We start from the raw sequence: 21,704 nt of genomic DNA, 5'->3' as shown, positions 1-21,704 counted from the left end.
TCACAGGATGGAAATCCACTCAGCTAAAAAATAGGCATCACTGCTTGCTCAAATCTCCACAAGCTCGAGTCTGGAAGACTATCTGTAAAAGGCAGCAATATATTTTTTCTTTGGCTGTTCTTTTGAACACAGTAGAAGATGCCAAAGCCCTTTGGCCTGATTGAGTACAGTACAGTACTTCTGTTCACCTCCTGCTGTTCCACCCAAGTGTTCTTGGAGAGGTCATTCCATCTCATGCTGCTATGAAATAATCTGGAACCTAGTCTGATGGAAACCTCCAGATGGGCCAATAGAAATTCTTATTCCCTTGGGTGCAGAAGAACTTAAAATGATCCAAAAAAAGAGATGGTTTTTCTAGATAGTCTTCTGTGTGGTACCAAGCAAAATACTTCAGTGTGATTGCTGTTCCACTAATTATGCACTCATGCTGTTCTCAAGTATGATTTTCAAAAGTGATGAGCAGTGATACCAGTAGAAACTAGTCTGAGTATTGAAGTGTTTTATAAATGCTCTAATTCCAAGCTAACAGGCCCTTGACATTTTAGATAGGTGCTCATTTAGTAGACAGTTTTGAATCTAACCTTTCCAGATCTTCCTTATGAAACAGTAAAGGTGATATTATCCTCCTTGCCTCAGTGACGGCTGGGAAGAGTTGTAAGGAATTGTAAAAGTAAACAGTTTTTCTGCTGTAGCGATAAGCTCTGTGTGCAGACTGTTATGAAGGAATAAAGTCCAAAGCTGCACTTGAAGAGTTTAGAGTACATCAAGTTCCAAGGCTGAAATACAGAAATACAGGGATACACGATACTGAAAGCTTTCCAACTTCGGAGTGTGATCATCAAATGCATTAAAATGGAATATTTCATAAAAAGGCATTTTACATAGTAAATGTATGTGGTTGCATAAGAGTATATTGCAATGCATGGAAACTAAAGCAGCCCAAGTTGCATAAGGGGTTCCGTTTTATTTGCTTTCATTTTTGATGCTACATTTCCATTTTGAATGATTCTCCTACGTGTTTGCAGATTTCAGTTATTTCCTTTGCTTCATTTCCTAATTAGAAGACATCACAACTTTGGTCTTAAGATGAAACTGTTACACAGAATCATTTCATTAATTGAGAGTTTTGAATTTAGCAGCTCTGTTGTTTCAGTGTAAGCTTAAAGAAGTTCAACTCTTAATTATTTCATCTCTAACTATCAGAAGTAAGAAAAGAAAAAGAAACAGAAAGAAAAGAAAAAAAATATTGCATTGGAATTTGCAGGTATCGGTGACCATGGAAAGTCTCAGTTATAGGCAGGACACTTATTAGTGCTTATTTATATAGTGCATTGCATAATTTAGTCAGAGAACTTTACTCGTGGTTTTTTTAGATCTTACTAGTCCTTTTGAAGAAATATAGATGAAAAAAAGAAGAAAGGGTATAAAGAAGTTAAAAGTTAAGCTAAAAGTTAAGAAGTTAAGCAGCTTTTGAGAAATTAAGTATTAATCACAGTGCATCTTATATAGCTTAGCAAATCAAAGATACATGACATACCTTTTTTCCAGCTTTGATTTGTTTTATTTTTTTTAAATTTATTTTTAACATGTGACATCCCCAGGACAATTCTCACTGTCTCATGCAGGACAGGCAGGTGTAAATCTTGCTGGGTTCCTTCCTAGAAAAACAGATTTCTTATGTGAAGATCTCTGGATGTAATGTGGATTTGAAAATATATTAAGAAGAACAGGTCAACCTGTTCAAGGAAGGAAGGAAGCTGTGTGAAGGAGCAGTGCTGAGCCACGTGCTGAACGACAGACATAGGGGATCCTTGGAGTCTTGGACTGTGTGACAAAGCTTCACCAGCACAGATAAGGTCGCGGGGGTGTTGAAAATTAATAGAGACATAGCTGGTGTAGCTGGAGTGACAGAATCCTTGTCATGCATGCAGCAATAGGAGGAGATGCCATAGGAGGAAATCCATATTCAATTCACCGTCACAGAAGCAATCAAAGTATTCCGGCAGAAAGCCTCCTCCTGCCAGCGTACTTTAGTTTTTGAGGACTCTTTCAGCACAGTGTTCTGGTATTCCCATCTAAGATTAGTTGTGGCAGATGAGCTTGGAATGAGAACTTACAAGCAATGCAATTAATCATTATTGAAAACTTGTCTTCCTATTTAAAAGAATTACTAAGTTTTTGTGGATTTTTTTCATCTGTGAATTTAGTCATTGGAGAATAATTTGACTACTTCTTACAGCTTGTGACTGATGCTTTGCAGGGAGGAAAAAAAGGATTTTATTATAGTTTGTAGTTTTAAGAGTAAACTCTTTGCTCTCATATTTTCAAGCCTGTAACTTTATTAAAGTTTGAATGATTTAGCTTCTCATCATTTCTGTTGCTGCTTACACCTTGAGAAAAATGGTAGATATTGAGGAAGATTTCCAGTAGAAGCAGAAAAATAAAAGTACTAAGTGGGTGGTGATTCTCCCTCACATGACCAGAAGGAAAACAAACTGTCTGTCTTTTGACTGCGCTTGCTACTAAACACCCTGTCATAGTGTGTGAGGTGAGTCACGACTTGTTTATTTATAGCCACGGCCAATCAAAGCCGACCGCTCTGAACTTCATTCAAAACCAGCAGCACTTAGGATGTCTTGTAAACATTTGCTCTCTGAGCAAGGAGCATTCTTCCTGGCAGCAAGCAGCACAGGTGCCTGGCTGGTGGCTCCTAAAACACAAAACAGACTAGAAGATCATTGCCTGGATTATCTAGATTGGTAGAGAGAGACTGAGAATTCCCTTTTACATCTGAAATGCCAGACCGTGAGGATCTGGGACAAGATGACAGGTACTGTACTTTGCTTGTGCTGGCCCTCCCGTGCAGTGCAGCAAGGACTGAGGCTTCATGTAATTAATCTGTGTGTGTTCCTGAGTGCTCAGCCTGAGATCAGTTTTCTCTGTGTTGTAACCGATCTTCTGCTTCTCGTGGGCTCTGCCTCTAATGCAAACCTTCTCAGGAGGGAAGTGTGAGTCTCAATGCCTGATAGAGGGTAAATGGAACAGCTCTGACATACTTCGTAAACTGAAGGGAAGAAAATACTGCGTGGTTTCTACCTGGTCACTTTTTCCATCAAAGCCTCAATATGTCAGGCATGAAAATAGTTTAGTTGGAGCCATGCTACTTACAGAACACTAACTCATTTCTCTGAGATAGGGAGAGCACTGTGTCCCTTTGAGGTATGCCTGTCTTTCTGAAGTTCAGCTTTTATTTTAATTAGCTGATAAAATCAACAGTCAGAACAAAAAAAAAGTAATTGGATCCAAAACTTGATAACAATTTAAAAAATACTGTTTTCTCAAATATGATCCAGCACATTCCTATGAAATAAATGTCTTAATTAAATTTAGCCAGCTAGTTTTTAAAATAGGTATTTGAAAAGTAGATGTTATTAATGTTTGGCTATGACAGAGTTTAATCTAGATTTCTTAAAGTCCACATGGTTTTTCCATAGTCTTGATGCTAATCAAAATGTTAGGTCTAAAATGGTGTTAATGAAATATTTGATGTTGTAAAAAGAGTCTTTGTCATGTATGCAGAAATAGATGCTTCTTTTTTTTAGAAATTAGTGAACAAAAAGCCAGAACACAGAGGCAAATCTAAGAAATTAACCAACTACAGGATCAGAATTAGGCATTTTATTGTGGCTTTGGGTTTGATTTCTTCTAGTTAAATTTAAATCTGAACATTTATGTGGCTGTTTTTTCCAGTATGTTTGTCAGTGTGTTGTGAGATGAAATAGATAGTTCTGGTTGTCTGTTGTAGAGTAGCACATTCAAGTACAGTCCCCTAACTGGATGAGCGTGGGTGGATGGATCCCCAGGGGCAATTGGGTCTCTGCAGGGGTGGGGTCACCTACACATTTCCGTTTGCAGGAATATCTGGGTTGTGCCCTATATATATATGGCACAGATTACAACTAATTGCAGTTGCAGATAGCATTTTTGCTTCTCTTAAGGAAATGTTGACTTATTACTGATAACCACCAAAGCGTTAATTGCTATTCTTTAAAAAATGTTTGGTGAGGTCTCCACTTTGTTTGTTTACTTTTCAATAAAGAAAAATGGAAATATGTGTGACCACTTAAAAAAAGTTGTCAGCTTTGTAATAATATTTAATTTATTTTGTTCACAATTCTTTCTTTATAAAGGCTTGCAGCAAGCTTTGGCAACTAAACAGAAGGCCTAAGATTGTAAGATCTCTTTTTCTATCAAAGTTTGGAGTTTTTCTTTTGGGAAAAAAGATGAGCTTTTCTAAAGCAGTAACCTGAAAAAAAACATAACAGAGTCTTTTCTCTGCCCATTTATCATTTTTGAATCTACCATTAAATTAACTGGCCCTGAAGCTCATCCCTCCTCCTTTTGTGTCTTTGCTATTGAGCAAAAGAGTTTGAGAAAGTACTTTAATCAAAAGGTTCCAAATTTTTTTTTCCTGAAATTAGTTTGCCTTTTTGTCTTGGTTATACCAAATAGGATATAACTGGAGAACATTGCTAAAGAAGTGCTAATGAGGTTTGGTGGAGGTCAGAATATTTTGGTCCAAGTTAAACAAGAGGGAATAGAAGGTAGAGCTGTGGGAGCTGTACAGGACCAATTTATCTTAAAATTGTAAAGGAAGAAATCGTAATGTAAATGTACAGATAATGGTGTAATTTTAAGGGCATACTGAATCAAAGCTTCAGCTTGTATGTGTTTAAAAGGAGAGCAGTACTATTTTTGTGGAAGGTGCAGAATGAGCTTTGATCCCTGATTGGTTTCAGTGCACTGCCCTCCTTGTAGGCCCTTCTCAGATGCAGATACTTCTTACATCCTCTCTCCTCTCAAGTTCACGTCCTACTTCAGAAAACATGTTATACTGTGTCACAAGTGTATTTCATGAACATTGTTACACCATAGTTAAATATGTGGCATTGGTCAATACTCTGTTAGTCATACTGCAAATGAAAATGAAAAATAAGCAAAGGAACAGATGCAGAAATACTTCTTAGTAAGGCTAGCCAAAAAGCAAAGAGTTATGAATAGCAGGTACCCACTCGTATCTTCTGTTTTGTTTTGGTACATGATCATGGGTGGTAACAGATGAAGAACAGTGAGGAAATACATGGCCACAGGTAGAGAGGACTGAAAACCATTTAACATAAGGAGGTATTTTCCCCTGAGTAATTCTTTATCATCAGGTCCACTATAGTTTTGGTGTAGGACAGTATAATTTTGTTTTGTTTTGTTTTTGGGTTTTTTGTTTGTTTTTTTTTTTTTAATTGACTATTTGTGAGGAATCTAATGATAGTCAAGAATGTATAAAAGGCACTGCGAATATCGGTCCTGAAGTGGTGGAAACACATGGCTTTAGGAACTCTCAGTAATGCTTTAGAGTAGTAAGCGGTAAGCTACTTGTACAAAATAGATTAAAACCCATGGAAAAGAGTCAAAATGAAGTTGTGCACAGAAAAAGTCATATTGTTAGGTAACACAAAAAGTAATTTAAAAATATATTCTTTGGCACTTGAAAATACAGTTTTCCTTACTTTTTTTTGTGCAGCTGTTATCCACTTCCTAGCTGTTTGACTTTGAAAGGCCTTGAGCTAGGAATATCCCAGCTGAAGAATGTGGAGGCTGTGAAGGAGGAAAATCAATTGATTTTGTGAAAAAAGCACTAAAAGAGATGTCTTTACAAGAGAAAAATAATTCCAAAATAATTGCTTTCAACAGCCGGGCAGATCTGTTTAAAGTTCTGCAAATGGAACTTTATGGTCTTGTTGCTTAGTAAGGAGTTTCCTTACTTTTTTGAACAAAAATATCTCTTTTGTGTTTGTAACAGTTGCAAATGGAAACCTGATCTGAAAGGTCCCAGACCTTGGACCATCTTGGTAAAAGGACAACAGCACACAGTAAATAGCATTGTAGTCTTCGCTAAACAGAAAGCAAGACAATAGTATTTACGTGGCACCGAAACACTCCGTTTTCATGTAAAGAGGCGTTTTAAAAATCTTAATGACTAAGTAATGAATTTGGACTCATGGCACATGACTGTCAGATCAGGCTTTGCATGACCTCAAACTGCAGTAGTAGCTGGTGTTCTCCTCAGGGGAGTTGGGCAGGTGTAGTACAGGTCAGAGGAAGGGTTTCCTGTGAGAGCTGACCTACCAGTCTGCTCACCAGAGTCTGCTGAAACAAGCTCAACAATGAAATGCTGCAGTGCATTTTGTTTGTCTTAGCAGGACATTCAGCAAAAAGTGGCGACATTTAATACTGTCTGCTGTATTGAGGAACTCGAATACTGGAATCGCCTTTAAAAAAAGCTGGAATAAACCAGTTTGTGTTTGGTCAGCAGAAGAAATATAATGCAGCTCCTTATTAAGACTTCATAAGATGACTGATATATTATACCTGAAAAGGAGAGGTGAACACATGCCCTCCAAAATAAAATCTTGTTAGTCATTTTTTTTGTTTAAGCAGTCTGTTGGACAAGATGAATTCCCCTATCTCTTTGCAGAACACTTCAGTGTATTTTCATAAGAATGAGTTTGCTTTCATTTTCAGAAAGCTTTGTTCTCAACTAGTAATATAAGCAAAAAAACTACCTTAATTTATTGGATTGATATTGTTTAGCAGGACACCAGTGGTAAAATATTCCCGTGTCAGTTGAAGAGAAGAAAATATAATTATGGCTTTAGTTTAACATTCTGTGCAAGGAGTATATAGAGTCAGGGATGAAAGTTGACTATCTGTCACATGGCCCCACCAGTCTGTTGTACAGTCCATTGAGAAAGGCACGTCCAGCCTCATCAAGTGCTGATGTGTGAAACATAATTCATGTGCAGTAATATTACAAAAAAATCATCTTGGTCAGGAAATGAAAGGGGAAAGCTGTGTAGTAAGATATTTTTTCAGCTTTTTATTCCACACCTTCCCTTGGGAAAAAACCAAAACAGGAACAGCAAATTAGACTGATCCACTGTTAATAAAAAACACAAAATTGAAGTGTCAGATGGAGATAGATGAGGCCAGAAAGAAAACACTTTAAGAGTTTGAGAAGCAATGTTACACAGTATTGACACAAATAATTTTGTTCTTACAGTGTATTTGAACTACTGGAGGTATGATAATTAAAGGAGATTTTTGGATTGGGAAATGTTAGCTACTCTTTAGGGCTGATAACTACATTCTCCAGCCTCAATTTAAAAACAAGATCTGTGTCTATATCCTAGAGATTCCAAGGGTGCCAAAGCCTCAATATTGAAGGGATGATCAAATGTGATCAGTTAAAGAATGTTAGTGACAGTACTACATACAGATTACTAACATCAGTTAGTGAGCCTAAATCTGTGCAGCACCTGTGGATTAGCAGTGGTAGAGAGTGCATACGAATATCTACAAGCTGAAGAGATTTCTGTTAGAAAAGCTTTGTAATATTTGGAGCAAAAAAGTTGTAGATTAAAATTCTCCCTGGAGTATATTTGTAGATGCTTCCTGGTTTTGCTTTTTCTTTTTTGGAAGTCTTTGATGGAAGGATGATTTCACATGGTATCCCAGTGATTCGTTTAAATTGCAGGTGTTATTGACTTGGTCATGGCCACATGACACAAATACAATTATTTTATAAGTATACTTAACCATTGCATAGGATCCAAAAATGGCACAGGATAGAGCCCAGTTCTATGTAGTCACCTTTAAAATTAGCCACATAGGTCATTAGCATGCTGTGCTGTGAGTTTAGTAGTGCTGGCCATTCTGCCTTTCCACATAGTGCACATAGCATTCACAAATGTGTTACATTGTGTATCTGTAAGGCTAATCAATAGTGCATTGTGTTCCACAACAGTTCAATAGTAGCTTTTAGAGATTTTGCCGTTGGTACTTTAATATACTTAACTGTAAAATTTCATTTTAAGATTATTTTATATTTTGGAAAGAGAAAGGGATATTTATTTTCATTTGCAGTATATATCCTCCTGAAATTTCTATGTTAAAAAAAAAAAAAACAAAACAAAACAAAACAAAAAAAAAACCCAACAAAAACAAGAAAAAACTACACAAACCTTTTTATTATAGACATTATTTTAAATCAATTATCTCTGTACCTTGATAATTTAGAAGAAAAATTTCAAAACCTACTTTTTTTGTATAGGTCATGAGGTATAAGATGTTTGCTTCAGAGAAAAACTGTATCATTATGATTACTCCCTTCTGCACTGTGGTGACTTTCTTCTTACAGCAGAAACCTGTGAAAGCTCTGAAAAGGTAGACGTACTTGACTGGGGCTTGCTAACAGTTTACATGCTGGATTTAATTTGTTCATAAGTTTCATTATGAACTCCTGGTTGCCTGTTTGTCCTTTGATATCCAGATCCCTTACAGTTGCACCATTCTATAAGTTCTATAGATTACCTTTTTAAAAACTACCAAACTGCCAAACTACCAAATAATCATATTACCTATATTTTGATTTACTTTCCTTTAGGAATGTGACTTTTGGTTCTTCCACCTTGACTACTACACTCTAAGTAACCCTGAAAATTACAGAGTGCACAGGCTTCAAATGTGTGGTTGCAGTTGGGAAATCAAGAGGGTTTAGAAGCTCTGTAATTACTAACTCTATGTTTATGTGGGTGCAGTCCTTCCGATGCATCACATCATGGTGTTCTCTTGTCACTGCTGCAGTTCTGGGTAGCGTGTCTGCATGAAGATACATAGAAAACTCTGTGCGCATAATTTAAAAAAATCCAGCACATCACGAAGAGATCATTAAACCAGTAACATGAGATCTGCTGACCTTTCTGAGGGAAATGTGATGGGGCTTTGCTTGAACAGATGTCTAGCTACGAAATGGGAGCATGACACCATCAGTCACTTTTAGTGAACGTAATGCCACTGACTCCTCTAGCCAGGGTTTGTGACTGTGATCAATGTAAGCATCTGGGTCGTAGAGTGTTTTGGGTAGGTTTTTTTTACAATTACTAGGCAACAGTTTATATATTTGCTCAGTTATAGAAATGATGCAATAGGCAGTCAGAAAGATGTGAGTAATTTATTTTTTCTGAACACTCTCAACCTTTTTGGCGGTCATTTTAGAATGGAAGCGTAGCACTGTACATCAAACTAAGGATAAGTGATGGGAGCATAAAATGTTATTCTTTCTAAATGATCCATAAAAGCCTTTGAAAGTATTCAGAGTTGGCTGCTTATCCCCCAAGGAGCACCCAGACAGCAGTCCCCAAAGTTATTTTGGCAGGAAATATAGGGTTCACATTTAAGTAATATATTAAGGTGCTGTGAGTACCCTAATTAACTCCACTAATATTATGCTGAAATAGTTTTATATTCTTGGTTGACTTATGTCATAGTCAGGCACTCCACGTTCATCATCTACATCGCTTCTTCTTCTTCCCTTTTTATCTTTAAATGTGACCATTGGAAAATTAATTTCTCTGGAGTATGCATCATTGTGTTCCTGTTTCCTTTCGATCTAATGCAGGCTTAATAGTTATCTTTGTTTTTACAGGGCCATGACATAACCTCTCTGTATTTGTGCACATATATGTTGTACATGCAACTATATAATGTACTGCCTTTCTTTCTCACTCCCCCTTCACCAGGATCTGTTGCTTCCCCCTTATTCCAACCCTTGACTGTGGGTAACATTTATTTAAGTTGGGTAAAAAGACGGAAAGATGGACATCACCAAGGCTGGTAGTTGTTGGGAGGTGTGAACAAGAAAAGGCAGCAAGCACGTGCATCTGGTGGTCACGCTGAAGATCAGCAAGCTGACTTTCTTACACCTCTAATTCCCTAAGATCAGAATAAGGCCGCAAAATAGTCCCTGGTGTTCCTTGCAAAATAGAAAATTTTAGCTATTGTAGAACTGATAAAGGTGTTTTAGGATTTCTTGTGGCTCAGAAGCAACTGCCGAGTACTCTTTTGTGGAGCTCAGTAGTGGGTTTGCAAAGTTTTGAAGCAAATTTCACTTGTACCCTCCACTCCTCTTTCTTGTCTTCTTGTCCACGCACCACATGTGGACCACAGGGCCAAAGCACATAGCCAGATATTTTATCTGCACTGCAACTCATGCTTTCAACAACTTGGCTAAAGTAAGCATCACTATCACCAAGCGAGGGAACTACAGAGAACTTTTCCTGCAAATGTGCACTTTTCCTTCATAATTTACATTTTTTTAATTGTTACTAGTTATCCCATTGTGCCTTGTTATAGCTTCTTCCCCTTAATGTATATTGTCTTTCTATTAGTGGTTAGCATATATGAAAAAAGTTTCCATTTTTATTGTACTTTATGCTTTCGTCTTTCCCCCGTTTTTGCTATTAGCTTAATATTATTAAAGTTAGTATCTATAGTTGTCCTAGGTATTTCAAAGCTCTAATTTGATAGCAGGCATCAGGTCTTTTCATTTTTGCCTTATGCTCCCACAAAGTTCTACTTTGATTGTCAACAGTTCTAAATAAAGAGTAGGAGTAAAAGTCTGTGAAATGATTTTGTTATTCAGAGCACTGTCTTAATAGTAGTTTTCAGTACTGTAATAAATGGGCAGCTCTTAAAATACTTATTATTAATGATGTAGAATGGTTTACAGAAGCTGGAAACAGTTTCTTTAGAGGGTGTAGCCTATCCATAAAAATTGCAGTTCCCGTAGGCAAAAACCCTTGTATAATACTTTTCGGAAGCTGCTAATGACCAGAGATGATGGAAATTGAAATCTCTGCTGTGAGTGGGATGCAGACAGAAAGTTCTGCGTAACATCGCTCATCCCTCCAGCTGGGTTCCTGCAGTGATCTCTGTGAGTTTTGTTATGGTTTTATTGGCAGCCTCTGTCACGAGCAAATATCTGTGTTCAGTGCCTTGTATGGCTGGGAAATTGCAAAAGTCACCTAGTCCAAACAGGGCTCTTAGCCTATGCACTTCAGGTGTGCTGTTTTAAATAGTTCATTGGGGTTTTTTTCCTCAAAGGGGAGGGAAAAAACCTCACCACACCTGACTATTTTGTAATGTAAGAGGAAATCACACCACTGCAACAACGTAAGTACTATAATGCAGTGAGGAATAGGGCTCCGGTTTTGGGGTTTAGACTTTTAGAAGCCTTACCCGTGGCTGAAGCCGCTGTTCGGTGCAGGTCGCAGTGCCGCGGGCAGCCTGGCTGTGCTCGCCGGGCACTCTGGTTGTGTCCCCGCCGTGTCCTCCCGTCCCTGGCTGTGCCTGCCCGGGTGTGCCACCACCTCGTGGCCAACGAGGACAGCCGGGAGGCAGGGAAGGGTCTCCTCAGAGTGTTTTTGACCGAAATTGTGGGGGTTTTTTACCAAAACGAGGCTGCGGAGACCGTGTGTAGCTGACAGGAGTTGGGAGTTTGATCTGACCGTCTGTGTGTCCCCTTGGCTGTGCACCGACCTGTGTACAGTCATTTTTCCACATTGTCGATTTTTAGTTATGTTGTAATTAAATCTACCTGTGACAAAATGTTTACTATTAATGCAGTGATGGATTAGACATGTAATGGGTTATATATGTCAGTGAAATGACCAGAGGTGCTCATGGCTGGCTTGCACTCACTGTGGTCAAAGCTGTGTGTACTCAGCAGTGCATTATGCAAAAAAGTAACTCAATAAAGCTGGTGTAGAATTTACTTCAGCTTCTCAGTGTTTGCACGGTGGTTCGTCCTTTCTTTGTACCAGTTTGACTTGACATTGACTGGCCTGTGTTTTTATTATTATTTGTTGTTTCGAAAAACAGCTTTGTTGTAGATGCTCTGTTTACTCCACAAAGGTAAATGATGTGGCCATTTAAGCTCAATGTTGGATAAACTGATCAGCCCCAAATGTGATAGACACATATCCTATCCCATGGTTTTCCAAAAAATCTTTTGTACAGGTTTTTTTGAGGGGGTTATTTTATTAAAAGTACTGAACAGTCATAAGATAAGCATTAGAAACAGGCCTTTCAATAGAATAGAAAAATTAAAATTCTGTAGGAAAATGTATGTAAACAGCAAGACTTCAAGAGCAATTTCCTTTTTTCTAGGTTGGGTAGCAATTTCATCATCATAGTTTGCAGAACAAGATAAAAATAGAAAAGAAAAAGCACCAGGATTATATGCATAAAATGAAAGGTATTAATATGTGTGGCCATCTTGTGGCAATGAAAAGTATAGTGGTATATTTTTTAAAGAAAAAATAATCTTAAAAAACAAGTTTGAGGTCAGTTGCTTGATTTAGATGATAACTGTGCCTTGAACTCAATGTCTTCATATGACCAGAATGGACTGAAAACTGCTACTACTGAACAGAATATTTTAAAAAGATCAAATTAGCTCAATATAAAATAAAATTTAAACAAGCACAGGTGTTTCTAGCATAGCAACAGCCATTGGATGTTAGTCAGAGGCTAAGGCTTTACATGATGTTTTCAACCGGTTTCAACTTCCATATGAGCTGTAAACAAAGTCGGGTATTTTTGTTTGTTTTACTCAGCTGGAAAGTCACCGATTCCAGTCAAGACTACAGACCCAGAATAAATCAGTGCATTTCAGAAACACTATTGAATTTATTTGTATTTCTTCAAGAAATGTCCCACTTTAAGGAACAAAACCCTGGCAAGGTAAGCATTCCCCAGTAAGATTAACAGTTCAATATGATATAATAAAAAGGCAAGATAGATTTAGAAAAAAAAAAGTGATCAAGCAGAAAAAAAAATCACAACATAAAATGTACATTCTGACACATTCAGTCATGAGTTTCTGCTGACTTTTTTTTTGCTATGAAGAATATGGGTAGGTAGTCAGTAAGGAAAGCTGTTCACAGTAAAGCTTACAGCAATACAGTCCATCCCCTTACTGTTGGAACTTTATCAGTTATTCCATGGAATTTTTAAAAGAAAATTTAAAACAACACAATTTAATAAAAACTTTAAAAGCAAAAAAGTAAATATGCATGTTCCTAAACATAAACATGAGGGTTTTTCTTAAATAACTGTAGTCTTCAGGAATAGCTGCATGAAAAGAGTTCCTCATACTTTATTGTGGCAGTTTTGCTTCTATACACTAATAGTTGATGCTTTTCCCTTTTTTTTACTGGAAAGACTGAGCTGGAGAACCCAGTTCATGAAGAGGCAAGCAAGAGTAAGGCTTTTTTTTTTCTCCCAAGTTCTTCTAGTCAAAAGTGAAGCAGGCTTTTTTTCCAAAGAGAAATATAAATAACATAAATGTACATTATGATGATAATAGATTGCATTTTTATATTTGTCTTGCTAAATACAAGTTAAAAGAAGAGTAAAAGGGTTTTTCTCCTCTTTTAATATCACTTAATTTTGCCAGAAAATCTTTTCTGAAAACAGGCCATTCAGAATTAGCAAATAGAAAGTATGTAGTATCACACTCAAATATTAGCAGTTTAGACTGAAAATACAGATTTTTTGGATGAAAAAATGAAAATTATAGAAGAATGAAAATTATCTAGAAAAAATGAATTAATTATATAAAGAGCAGTTGTATGTTTGGACAATAAAGTTATATTTAAAAGAAATAAGTTTATAGTGAAGTAAGGAAATGTGCCATCAGTAATGTGGTAACATGACAGTAACCGTATGTTAAGAGATATCTAATACTAGTTTAGAAAAGATAATTTTGATACCATGTTTTCCCTTCTTTTCCCTGACCTCATTCTCTAATCCATGTCATTATTGTACTGCTATAATTAGAAGCAAATTAGGGAGTAATGCTGTGTGCAAAATTTCTTTGAATTAACCATTTTATTGCAATTCAGTTTCAAAAGCAAATGGATCCTTTCTGCAAACTTTCAACAGATTAGCTGAGCATTGTGCACTTGTGAAAGATGCACTGTTAGATCTCAGTCACCACAAAGGCCAAACCTCAAATTTTATATGGAAAATTCGGCTCAGTCTTGTCATTAACAGGGGTGCTAGAGCAGCCAGCAACCCTCAAGAGATTGCTTGCCAGCATATGAGAGAAAACAGTTTCACAAAGTAACACAACAGGGGAGAGAGCTGTAGCTGGAGGAAGGATGTTTTGCTTTTGTAAGCATGCAGCAAGCATGCATTGTAATATTGCAATTAGTGAGTTGGGTTTTTTCCTGCATATAAATTGTCCAGTCTATTTTCACGCAATGAAGGTATAATTTCTAGTAATTTTAGCAATAAACATGAGCTTGTTAAAAGCTTTACAGTAAATGAATAAAAATAGCATGCTTTTAGGGTAGAAGAGACGATGCACCCTAATTATCCAAAATGGACTGTTTGATGCTTATTTTCACCAGAAGTGTTAAAAGTAGTTCCCAGTTTTAAAAAACAAACTTCAGTTTTGCACTGCATTCTAGATTTCGTTAGCATGCAACATCTTTCTTTTGCAAAATTATCTAATAATTTAAGTGAAAGTGTTAATGGTGAATTTTAATGTCTTTGCCAGTTTTGCCTACTAGTCTGCAGCATATGTACATTTTTCACTGTCTTGGGAAGTTACATTCCTGGAGTTGTCCTCTCCTATGTCTTGTGTAAGTATGGTCTCTTCCAGTCATGATTTGTGTATGTGTGTACTGTTCCTTATTTGGTCTCTGTATAGGGACTAAGTTAGTTAGTTAGTTAGTTATATACCTGTTTACACACTCCTGCAAGTTTGCAGAAGACACCAATTTCTGTGGTGCAGTTGTCAAGTCTGACGGACAGGATGCCATCCAGAGGGACCTGAACAAGCTCAGGAAGTGGGCTCATGTGAACCTCATGAGGTTTAACAAGACCAAATGCAAGGTGCTGCTCCTGGGTCAGGAGAAACCCTGGTATCAACCCAGGCTGGGGGGTGAACAGATCCAGAGCAGCCCTGCCCAGAAGGACTTGGGGGTGCTGGAGGTGAGAGGCTGGACATGACCCAGCCATGGGCACTCACAGCCCAGAAACCAAACTTGTCCTGGGCTGAATCCAAAGCAGCGTGGGCAGCAGGGGAGGGAGGGGATTCTGCCCCTCTGCTCTGGTGACTCCCCACTTGGAGTCCTGGGGGTCCCCAGCACAGGAATGGCATGGACCTCTTTAGTCTAAAGGAGGGACAACATGAAGATTATCAGAGGGCCCTAGCACCCCTCCTATGAAAACAGGCTGAGCAAGTTGGGGATTTTCAACCTGGAGAAGAGAACACTCTGGGGAGAGGCCTTTCAGTTCCTAAAGAGGGTTATAAGAAAGCTGGGGACAAACATCTGAGCAATGCCTGTTGCAATAGCACAAGAGGTAATGGTTTTAAACTGAAGGAGGGTCAATTTAGGTTAGATATAAGGAAGAAATTTTTTACAATTTTTTATCATATGGAAGTCAGCTTACAAGTTTTTTCAGTGTGTTGATTCTGGCACAATGTTGCATAGTCATGTTTATCAAGTTGAGATATCAAAATCAGGCTAAGTCAAAGTAATGATAAACGTTGTAATGACCAGAAATTGTGTCTTACTGATAGTAAAAAAGATGTCAATTGATATGAATATAGTGGTATATTCTGTGATGAGTAGGAATTGCTCCTGAAAACTGGATTTTACCTTAAAAGTGTCTGGCATGGGCATTTCACACTGCATTTTTTATGTAAAACTAACTGTATTATGTAAAATTAGTAGTTATCTTATGCAAAGGCATTGTTTAAGCTTTATTGAGTAACTTCTTGTACAGCAGTGTTTCAATACAATTTTTTTCTCTGTCTTCATTTTTATCACAGTATTGTGTGCCTTTTTATGTCCCTTCCTTAAGTGCAATGAATTTGGACAGAAACTGTGCAGCAAAATAAAGACTGTTCTGATGAAACTAGATTTTGGAATAGTAGAATATATCAACCAGAAGAAAAAAGAGAGATCTGGTGAGTAGTTAATTATAGTCCCATGTATTATTATATAATATTATTATATTTCTGTATGCAGAGCATTTTATTCACCTTGCAGAAAGTTTGGTTTGTCATGAGAAGCCAGCTGTAGAGATATTTCTTGCTTTGAACCTGGCTACTGTTGTATGTGACAATGTATGTCAAATGTCATATGGGTATGATAATAAAGAAATTATTACTTCAAGGAAAGAAACAAGGCACGGTAATTAGACGTACTGCTTATAAGTTTTCAGGAAAAACTATTTGCTATAAGCTTGCAATGCTGATCTCTTTAGATAAGGCAAACTTGCCCAGCAGAGAGACTCACTCTCAAGAGTCTCAAAATAAGTACATAACAAATTTTTCAGTAACAGACCAAACTCTGTTCCACCTGTTTTCACTCCCTCCAGCAAAAAGAATTTATTTGCTTCTCCAAATACTCCAAAAGTATATAAGAATTGCCACAGGATAGCAGCTACAAATTAATCCAAGTTTCTACGTGGAAAGGGGAAATACTGGAAACTTTTAGATTTTAAGCAATAAAGCTATTTCAAGGAAAATCTGTATATGAATAGTGTTAGTTTGTCTTTTGTGTGTGTTCCAGTTTTGGTAATTAAATATTTGTAGTGGAGTCACACCACTTGCAGGTAGCCTACTCTTTTTAATTAGTGCTACATCAGTAGACTTAATATCTGCTTTAAAACATGGCATTTCTTGTAACCATTATAAAATTCATTATACCATGTGCTATTCTAGACCCAAGGAGAACCACCATGTGTTTTTTCCCCTTCTCTTACATGTAATGTGATAGTAACTGGAAATATGGAATAATGTGTTGGAAATTTTCTTTCATGTATTATTCTACTTGTTCAGTTTTTAAGTGAACCTGGCAGAGAAAAAGATCAGACTATAGTTTAATAAACTTCATAAGCCAGCGCTGAGAAAATGGTTGAGGTTAGATGCATTCTTTCTTGCATCTCATCCTCCAGTTTAATATAACCGAGACAAGTTCCCTACCTTGCTTTGCCCCTTGGATTCACCACATGGGCTCACAAACCTTGTGTTGGCACAAGAGAGGAAAGGGCAAGTTGCAGGAAGAAGCAACCAACACTATGACTGTGCTTTTCATTTTATATTGGTTTAAAAGATTCTCAGACAGAGGAGGCAAAATTTGTATCTCTGCTCATCTGTAAAGAGCAACATTCTACCAGACTTCAGGGGATGTTTTGTATGCATATTTGCATATGACTGTGAATGCAGGGTAGCTGGGTGTTGGTAGAAGAAGGGGTTTGTGAAAGAAGAGTACATGCAATTATCAAGTAAATTGTATTTTACTGGCAGTGTAGTCTAAAAGGGAGATATTTATTGCCAGGGCAGATGCCATTCTAGTGAGCAACAGAGACTCCTGAAGGAAGTACAATGCAGGTAAATAGATCTACTGGAATGTATTCAGAATAACATTCTTTCTCCTACTTCAGTTGGTGTATTTTGATAAGCAGCTGGTCTCCAGTCAGGCTTGTTTCCCTGGTAGCATAGCACATAATGATGCACTGTGTCAGCAGGTGGAAAGTTACTGTGCTACACAAGTTGTGCAACAGAAAACACGCACTGAACCTGGAAATCCATTGTCATGAGTAGGATAAAAAATATATCTTTTTTCTTTCAGAAACAGCAAAAACAAAACCCACAGAAGATGACAGTGAATTAGACATATCAGCTCTGTGTCCTAAGGTGACTTTTTTTCAGTCAGCCCTGTCTTGCTTTTAAAATCTATATAGATAATGGGAGGCTCTCTAGATTGCTGTCTCTGTTCTTCTGTGGAGGACTTTGACCTCCCCCAGGAGGCTGTGTTCCTGAACTAAGCAGTATGCTTTAGAAGTGATTCAGAGTCTCCACCTTTAGCCCTATACTAATTAACCTACTGCATTTATGACTTCTGGCCTTCACGGTAATGGTTTCATTGCGTACTGAGCTAAGAATGTGTTTATTTTGTATTGGCTGTAGAATGATTACATTAATATTTAAAAGCAAAGCTGGTTACTTTTATTTCCAACAGTGAAATTGCAGTTGATTTTTATCAAATTAAAATACAAAAGGGAAACATTAATAGAAAACCTGCATATTTTTTTGGATATTTTTGTAATCACTTGTCTTATTATTTCCAATGATGGTGCAAATAGGTATATTAAGTATAAAATCTTTCTAGATATGTATAAGAACACTCAAATTTCTCATTTTTCTCTTAGTATTCTAAGTGACTGTATGGCAAAGTTTTTTTCTGTTATAATCAGAATACCAGTTGATATTAAAAAATAATCTTAATAGAAATTATTATGTAGTATTTAATCAGTAGTGTATAAAGCCTGACTTCAACAGCAGTTGCTTTGGAGGTGGTTTTGTGCTGGGGGAAAAATGAACCCCAAAAATATATCCCATGGGATAAGAATTTGTAGCCAACATAACTAAATATTGTTCAATAAATTGGTAAAGGATTATGATTTTTTTGTTCAGCTAATTTGTGATGATCTTATAGATATTGGGCTGGTTTTTCTGGTCCAAGTTTATTAATTTTGTTACATTATGCATATTTTGTGTTTTCAGGCTCATTTTCATTCGAGTAGTGCTTAACATTGTGCGTTCATTACAGTAGGATTGCTTTCAGAATGAATAACTGGAATTTTCTACGCTTTCTTAGTATAGTACAGTCTTTAGTTATTACAAAGAGGGATGCTTCACTTCTAAGCATTGTACAGTATTTTCATGTTTCTTCAATTACAGCTTATGTAGGAAGTGATTTATGTTGCTATGAAATGCAAGAGGATTGTTTGTTTTTTTTTCCGTCTCTAAGCGTTGGCTTTCTGTAGTGTGATTTTTTTTTTTTTCTTTTAAACTAAGAATACTATGCATGAGTCTGTTTTCTGTGTAGGTTAGTCCTGCAATTGTTGCCAAAGAGCTGTCAGTGTCTGACACAGATGTCTCAGAAGTATCCTGGACTGACAATGGGACCTTTAACTTATCGGAGGGGTATTCTCCACAGACAGACACATCTGACGGTATGTAACAGCTTCATCTTTATCATCAGTGCATTCCAGACATGCAAGTTACCTCAAAATTATTAGTTTGAGGACAGAAGGGTTTGGGGTTGTTACTTTTCTCTCTGAAACGAATTTAAGTTTATTCTTAGTGGTTTTTATAGTTTTGGATGCATCTTGTATAAGAACTGTCCTCATCTTAAAAATGTTAAAGTGCATCTGCAAGTGTCTAAATAAATAAGTAATGCTGGGTAAAACCAATACATTCAGTAAGTGCCAGATGTAGCACTCTCTTCTACAAAACCTTTTAAGCAAGTATACCTTTTAAAATTACTACCAGTGCTTTTGTGGGTAAGCTAAGCAAATAAAAGCTGAGGAAGAAACAGTGAATATGCTGACTTGTTAAACAGCCAATCAAAGAAGGTATTATTAGGTTTTACTACTAGAGATGAAAACAGCCAGCAATGAGCCTATGAAGACTTAAGACTTGGAAAAGATTCTCAAGCACTTGGTTTGATATTGACCAGAAAAAAGTTCTTTCTTTTTACAGACCAGGCTATCAGTAAACACTTTGCTGGAATAAAGATTAAGGACAACAGTAGTTTGGTACAATCTCACCTGAGGATCTGTTGCTCTGCTCATCTCGCATTTCTCCTAGGAAAAGTTCCCTGTAAATGACAAGCAGGATGATACTACAGGCCAAATTAATACATTCAGTTATTTTCCTAATATTTCAAGTTGTAAATAGACAGCTTTATATGATCACAGAACCATAAGTTGTAAAAAGCAATTGTCATTCATCTCATCTATCTTCCTATCCAAAGCAGGTTCAAAGCTCTTCATTAAAGCTTTATGAAGGTTCTCAGGGCTGTGACCACTTGAATTCTGAACACCTCTAGTGGTAGAGATTCAGCAACTTCTCTGGGAAGCCTTTTTCAATATTTGCTTACCCTCATGATGAAAAGGTTTTCTTCTTAGAGTGAGTCAAAATTTCCCATGTTCTAATTTGTGTCAGTTTACTTTGATCCTTTCACTGTGCACTTTCTAGAAGAGTCAGGCCCATCTTCTCTCTACCCTCCCATTCAGTAGTTAAACTGAATTCTCTCTTTGCCACCTTCTTTTGGGGCCGAATGAGGCCCATTCTCTCAGCATCTACATACATCCTGTTCTCTAGCCCCTAAATAATCATGCTGGCCATCTAGGGGATTTAGTCCAGTATGCCATTGTCTGTCTAGAACTGGAGAGGTCAAATTTGGGCAATGTACTTCAATGTGTACCCTCAGGTGCTGAATAGAGGAGGAAAATCCCTTCCATTGACTTTCTGCCTTCAATTTAGCTACTACAGCTCAGTGTGTGGTTGGCCTTCCTTGCTGCGAGGGCATACCACTGACTTGTTGCCCTGAGATCTTTTTCTGGAAAGCTGCTTTCTGTCTTGTTGCCCCCAGCCTGCACTGCTGCACAGGTTATTCCATCCCAGATGCAAGACTTCACATTTGCTTTTGTTAAATGTCACGGTGTTCCTTTTCAGCCTGGTGCTTTCTCCAGCCTGTCGAGGTCCCTCTGAAGGCATCCTGACTTCCAGAATATCAAATACACCTGCCCCACAGCAATTTCTTTCTGCCCATGAACTTGCAGAGTGCACTCCAGCCTGTTATCCAAGTCATTAATAAAATCCTTGAACAGTGATGGTTTCAATCCCTGTGACCAACACCAATAACCAGCCTCCAGCTGCACCTTGTGTTGCTGATGAAGCCTTTGACCTCTGCAGTCCAGCCACTTTTCCACGCACCTTACAGTTACCTTACCGTGCTTGCTCACCAGCTTGGCTGTAAGGATCATGTGGGAAACTCCATTCAAAGCCTTGCTAAGTGAAAAATAACAACATCCACTCTTCTTCCCCATGGAGCATTTCAGCAAATGGGACATACACAAAAGTGGAAGACCAAATGGGATGCATCTGAGGACTGGCTCATCTCCTGTCAAAGCTCTGTGCATTTGAGCCACCACTCTGCATGCAGCACAACCCTTCCTCCTCACCTTCCCAGCTTGTCTTTCCTAAAGAAAATGGGAAAAAAATTACACATTAATCATTTTTAGGATTTATTTCCTTAACCCTTATGAATGCTCCTACAAAAACAAGCTCCTATTGCTTGTTTTCATAGAAAGTAAGTTCAAACTGATTACTTTTCATCTTCTCATTCAAATACTTGATGAAACTATTCACTTGTCCTTATTTAGGCTTCTTCCACAGGCCATGTACTCCACGGTATGTTTTACACATTTCTAATAACAAATGCAGTGTCATTCATTAATGCAGCCATTAAAATTTAATGTTAGATTACATCCTGGTTTTTTATCCTCTTGAAAACATGAAACAATTCTGATCATCTTTAGGGTTTCCTTTTTCTATTTCCTTTTTAATACAACGATTGGCCAAGAAAGGAAAAAGAAATTAGGCTTTATATTGGTTTTATATTTTTATTTTAAAAGATAAACATTCTTTTTATTATTCCACATGCATATTAAAAGCTTGTAACACATCCTGACATGTTTACATATTTGTAGTTTATATATATTGTGAAGAAAAATAAATTTTAGGACTTCATGTGGTTGGTATATTTAAAAATAGCTGTGCTAAAAAATTGCATGGGTTCTTTCATTACAGATAGATACCTAAAAAAGATAGCTGTAAAAAGTTTCTTTGTTCAAATAGTTAGGTTGATACCAGTTGATTTGTGATGCTAGATTTATGACCTAAAAACCAGTTTGTTTTACATGTTATGCAAAGC

The 21,704-nt window shown here is 37.2% G+C and overlaps 1 protein-coding gene across 1 annotated transcript in view; it reads left to right on the top strand.

Annotated features, from left to right (window-relative positions):
• The window catches only part of RETREG1 (reticulophagy regulator 1), a 64,774-nt gene that overhangs the window by 38,693 nt on the left and 4,377 nt on the right, over positions 1-21,704 (top strand). The window contains 5 exon segments of the mRNA XM_066186397.1: positions 12,513-12,639; positions 14,462-14,546; positions 15,743-15,880; positions 17,550-17,614; positions 18,810-18,936. Of these exon segments, the coding sequence (XP_066042494.1) occupies positions 12,513-12,639; positions 14,462-14,546; positions 15,743-15,880; positions 17,550-17,614; positions 18,810-18,936 (542 nt within the window).

Source organism: Chamaea fasciata, unplaced genomic scaffold (genome assembly GCF_029207755.1).
Source record: "Chamaea fasciata isolate MVZ Bird 193981 ecotype frontalis unplaced genomic scaffold, bChaFas1.0.hap1 SCAF_1, whole genome shotgun sequence".
Lineage (NCBI taxonomy): Eukaryota > Metazoa > Chordata > Aves > Passeriformes > Sylviidae > Chamaea > Chamaea fasciata.
The sequence above is the reverse complement of the archived record's forward strand: the minus strand, read 5'-3'. Positions and strand labels throughout refer to the sequence as shown.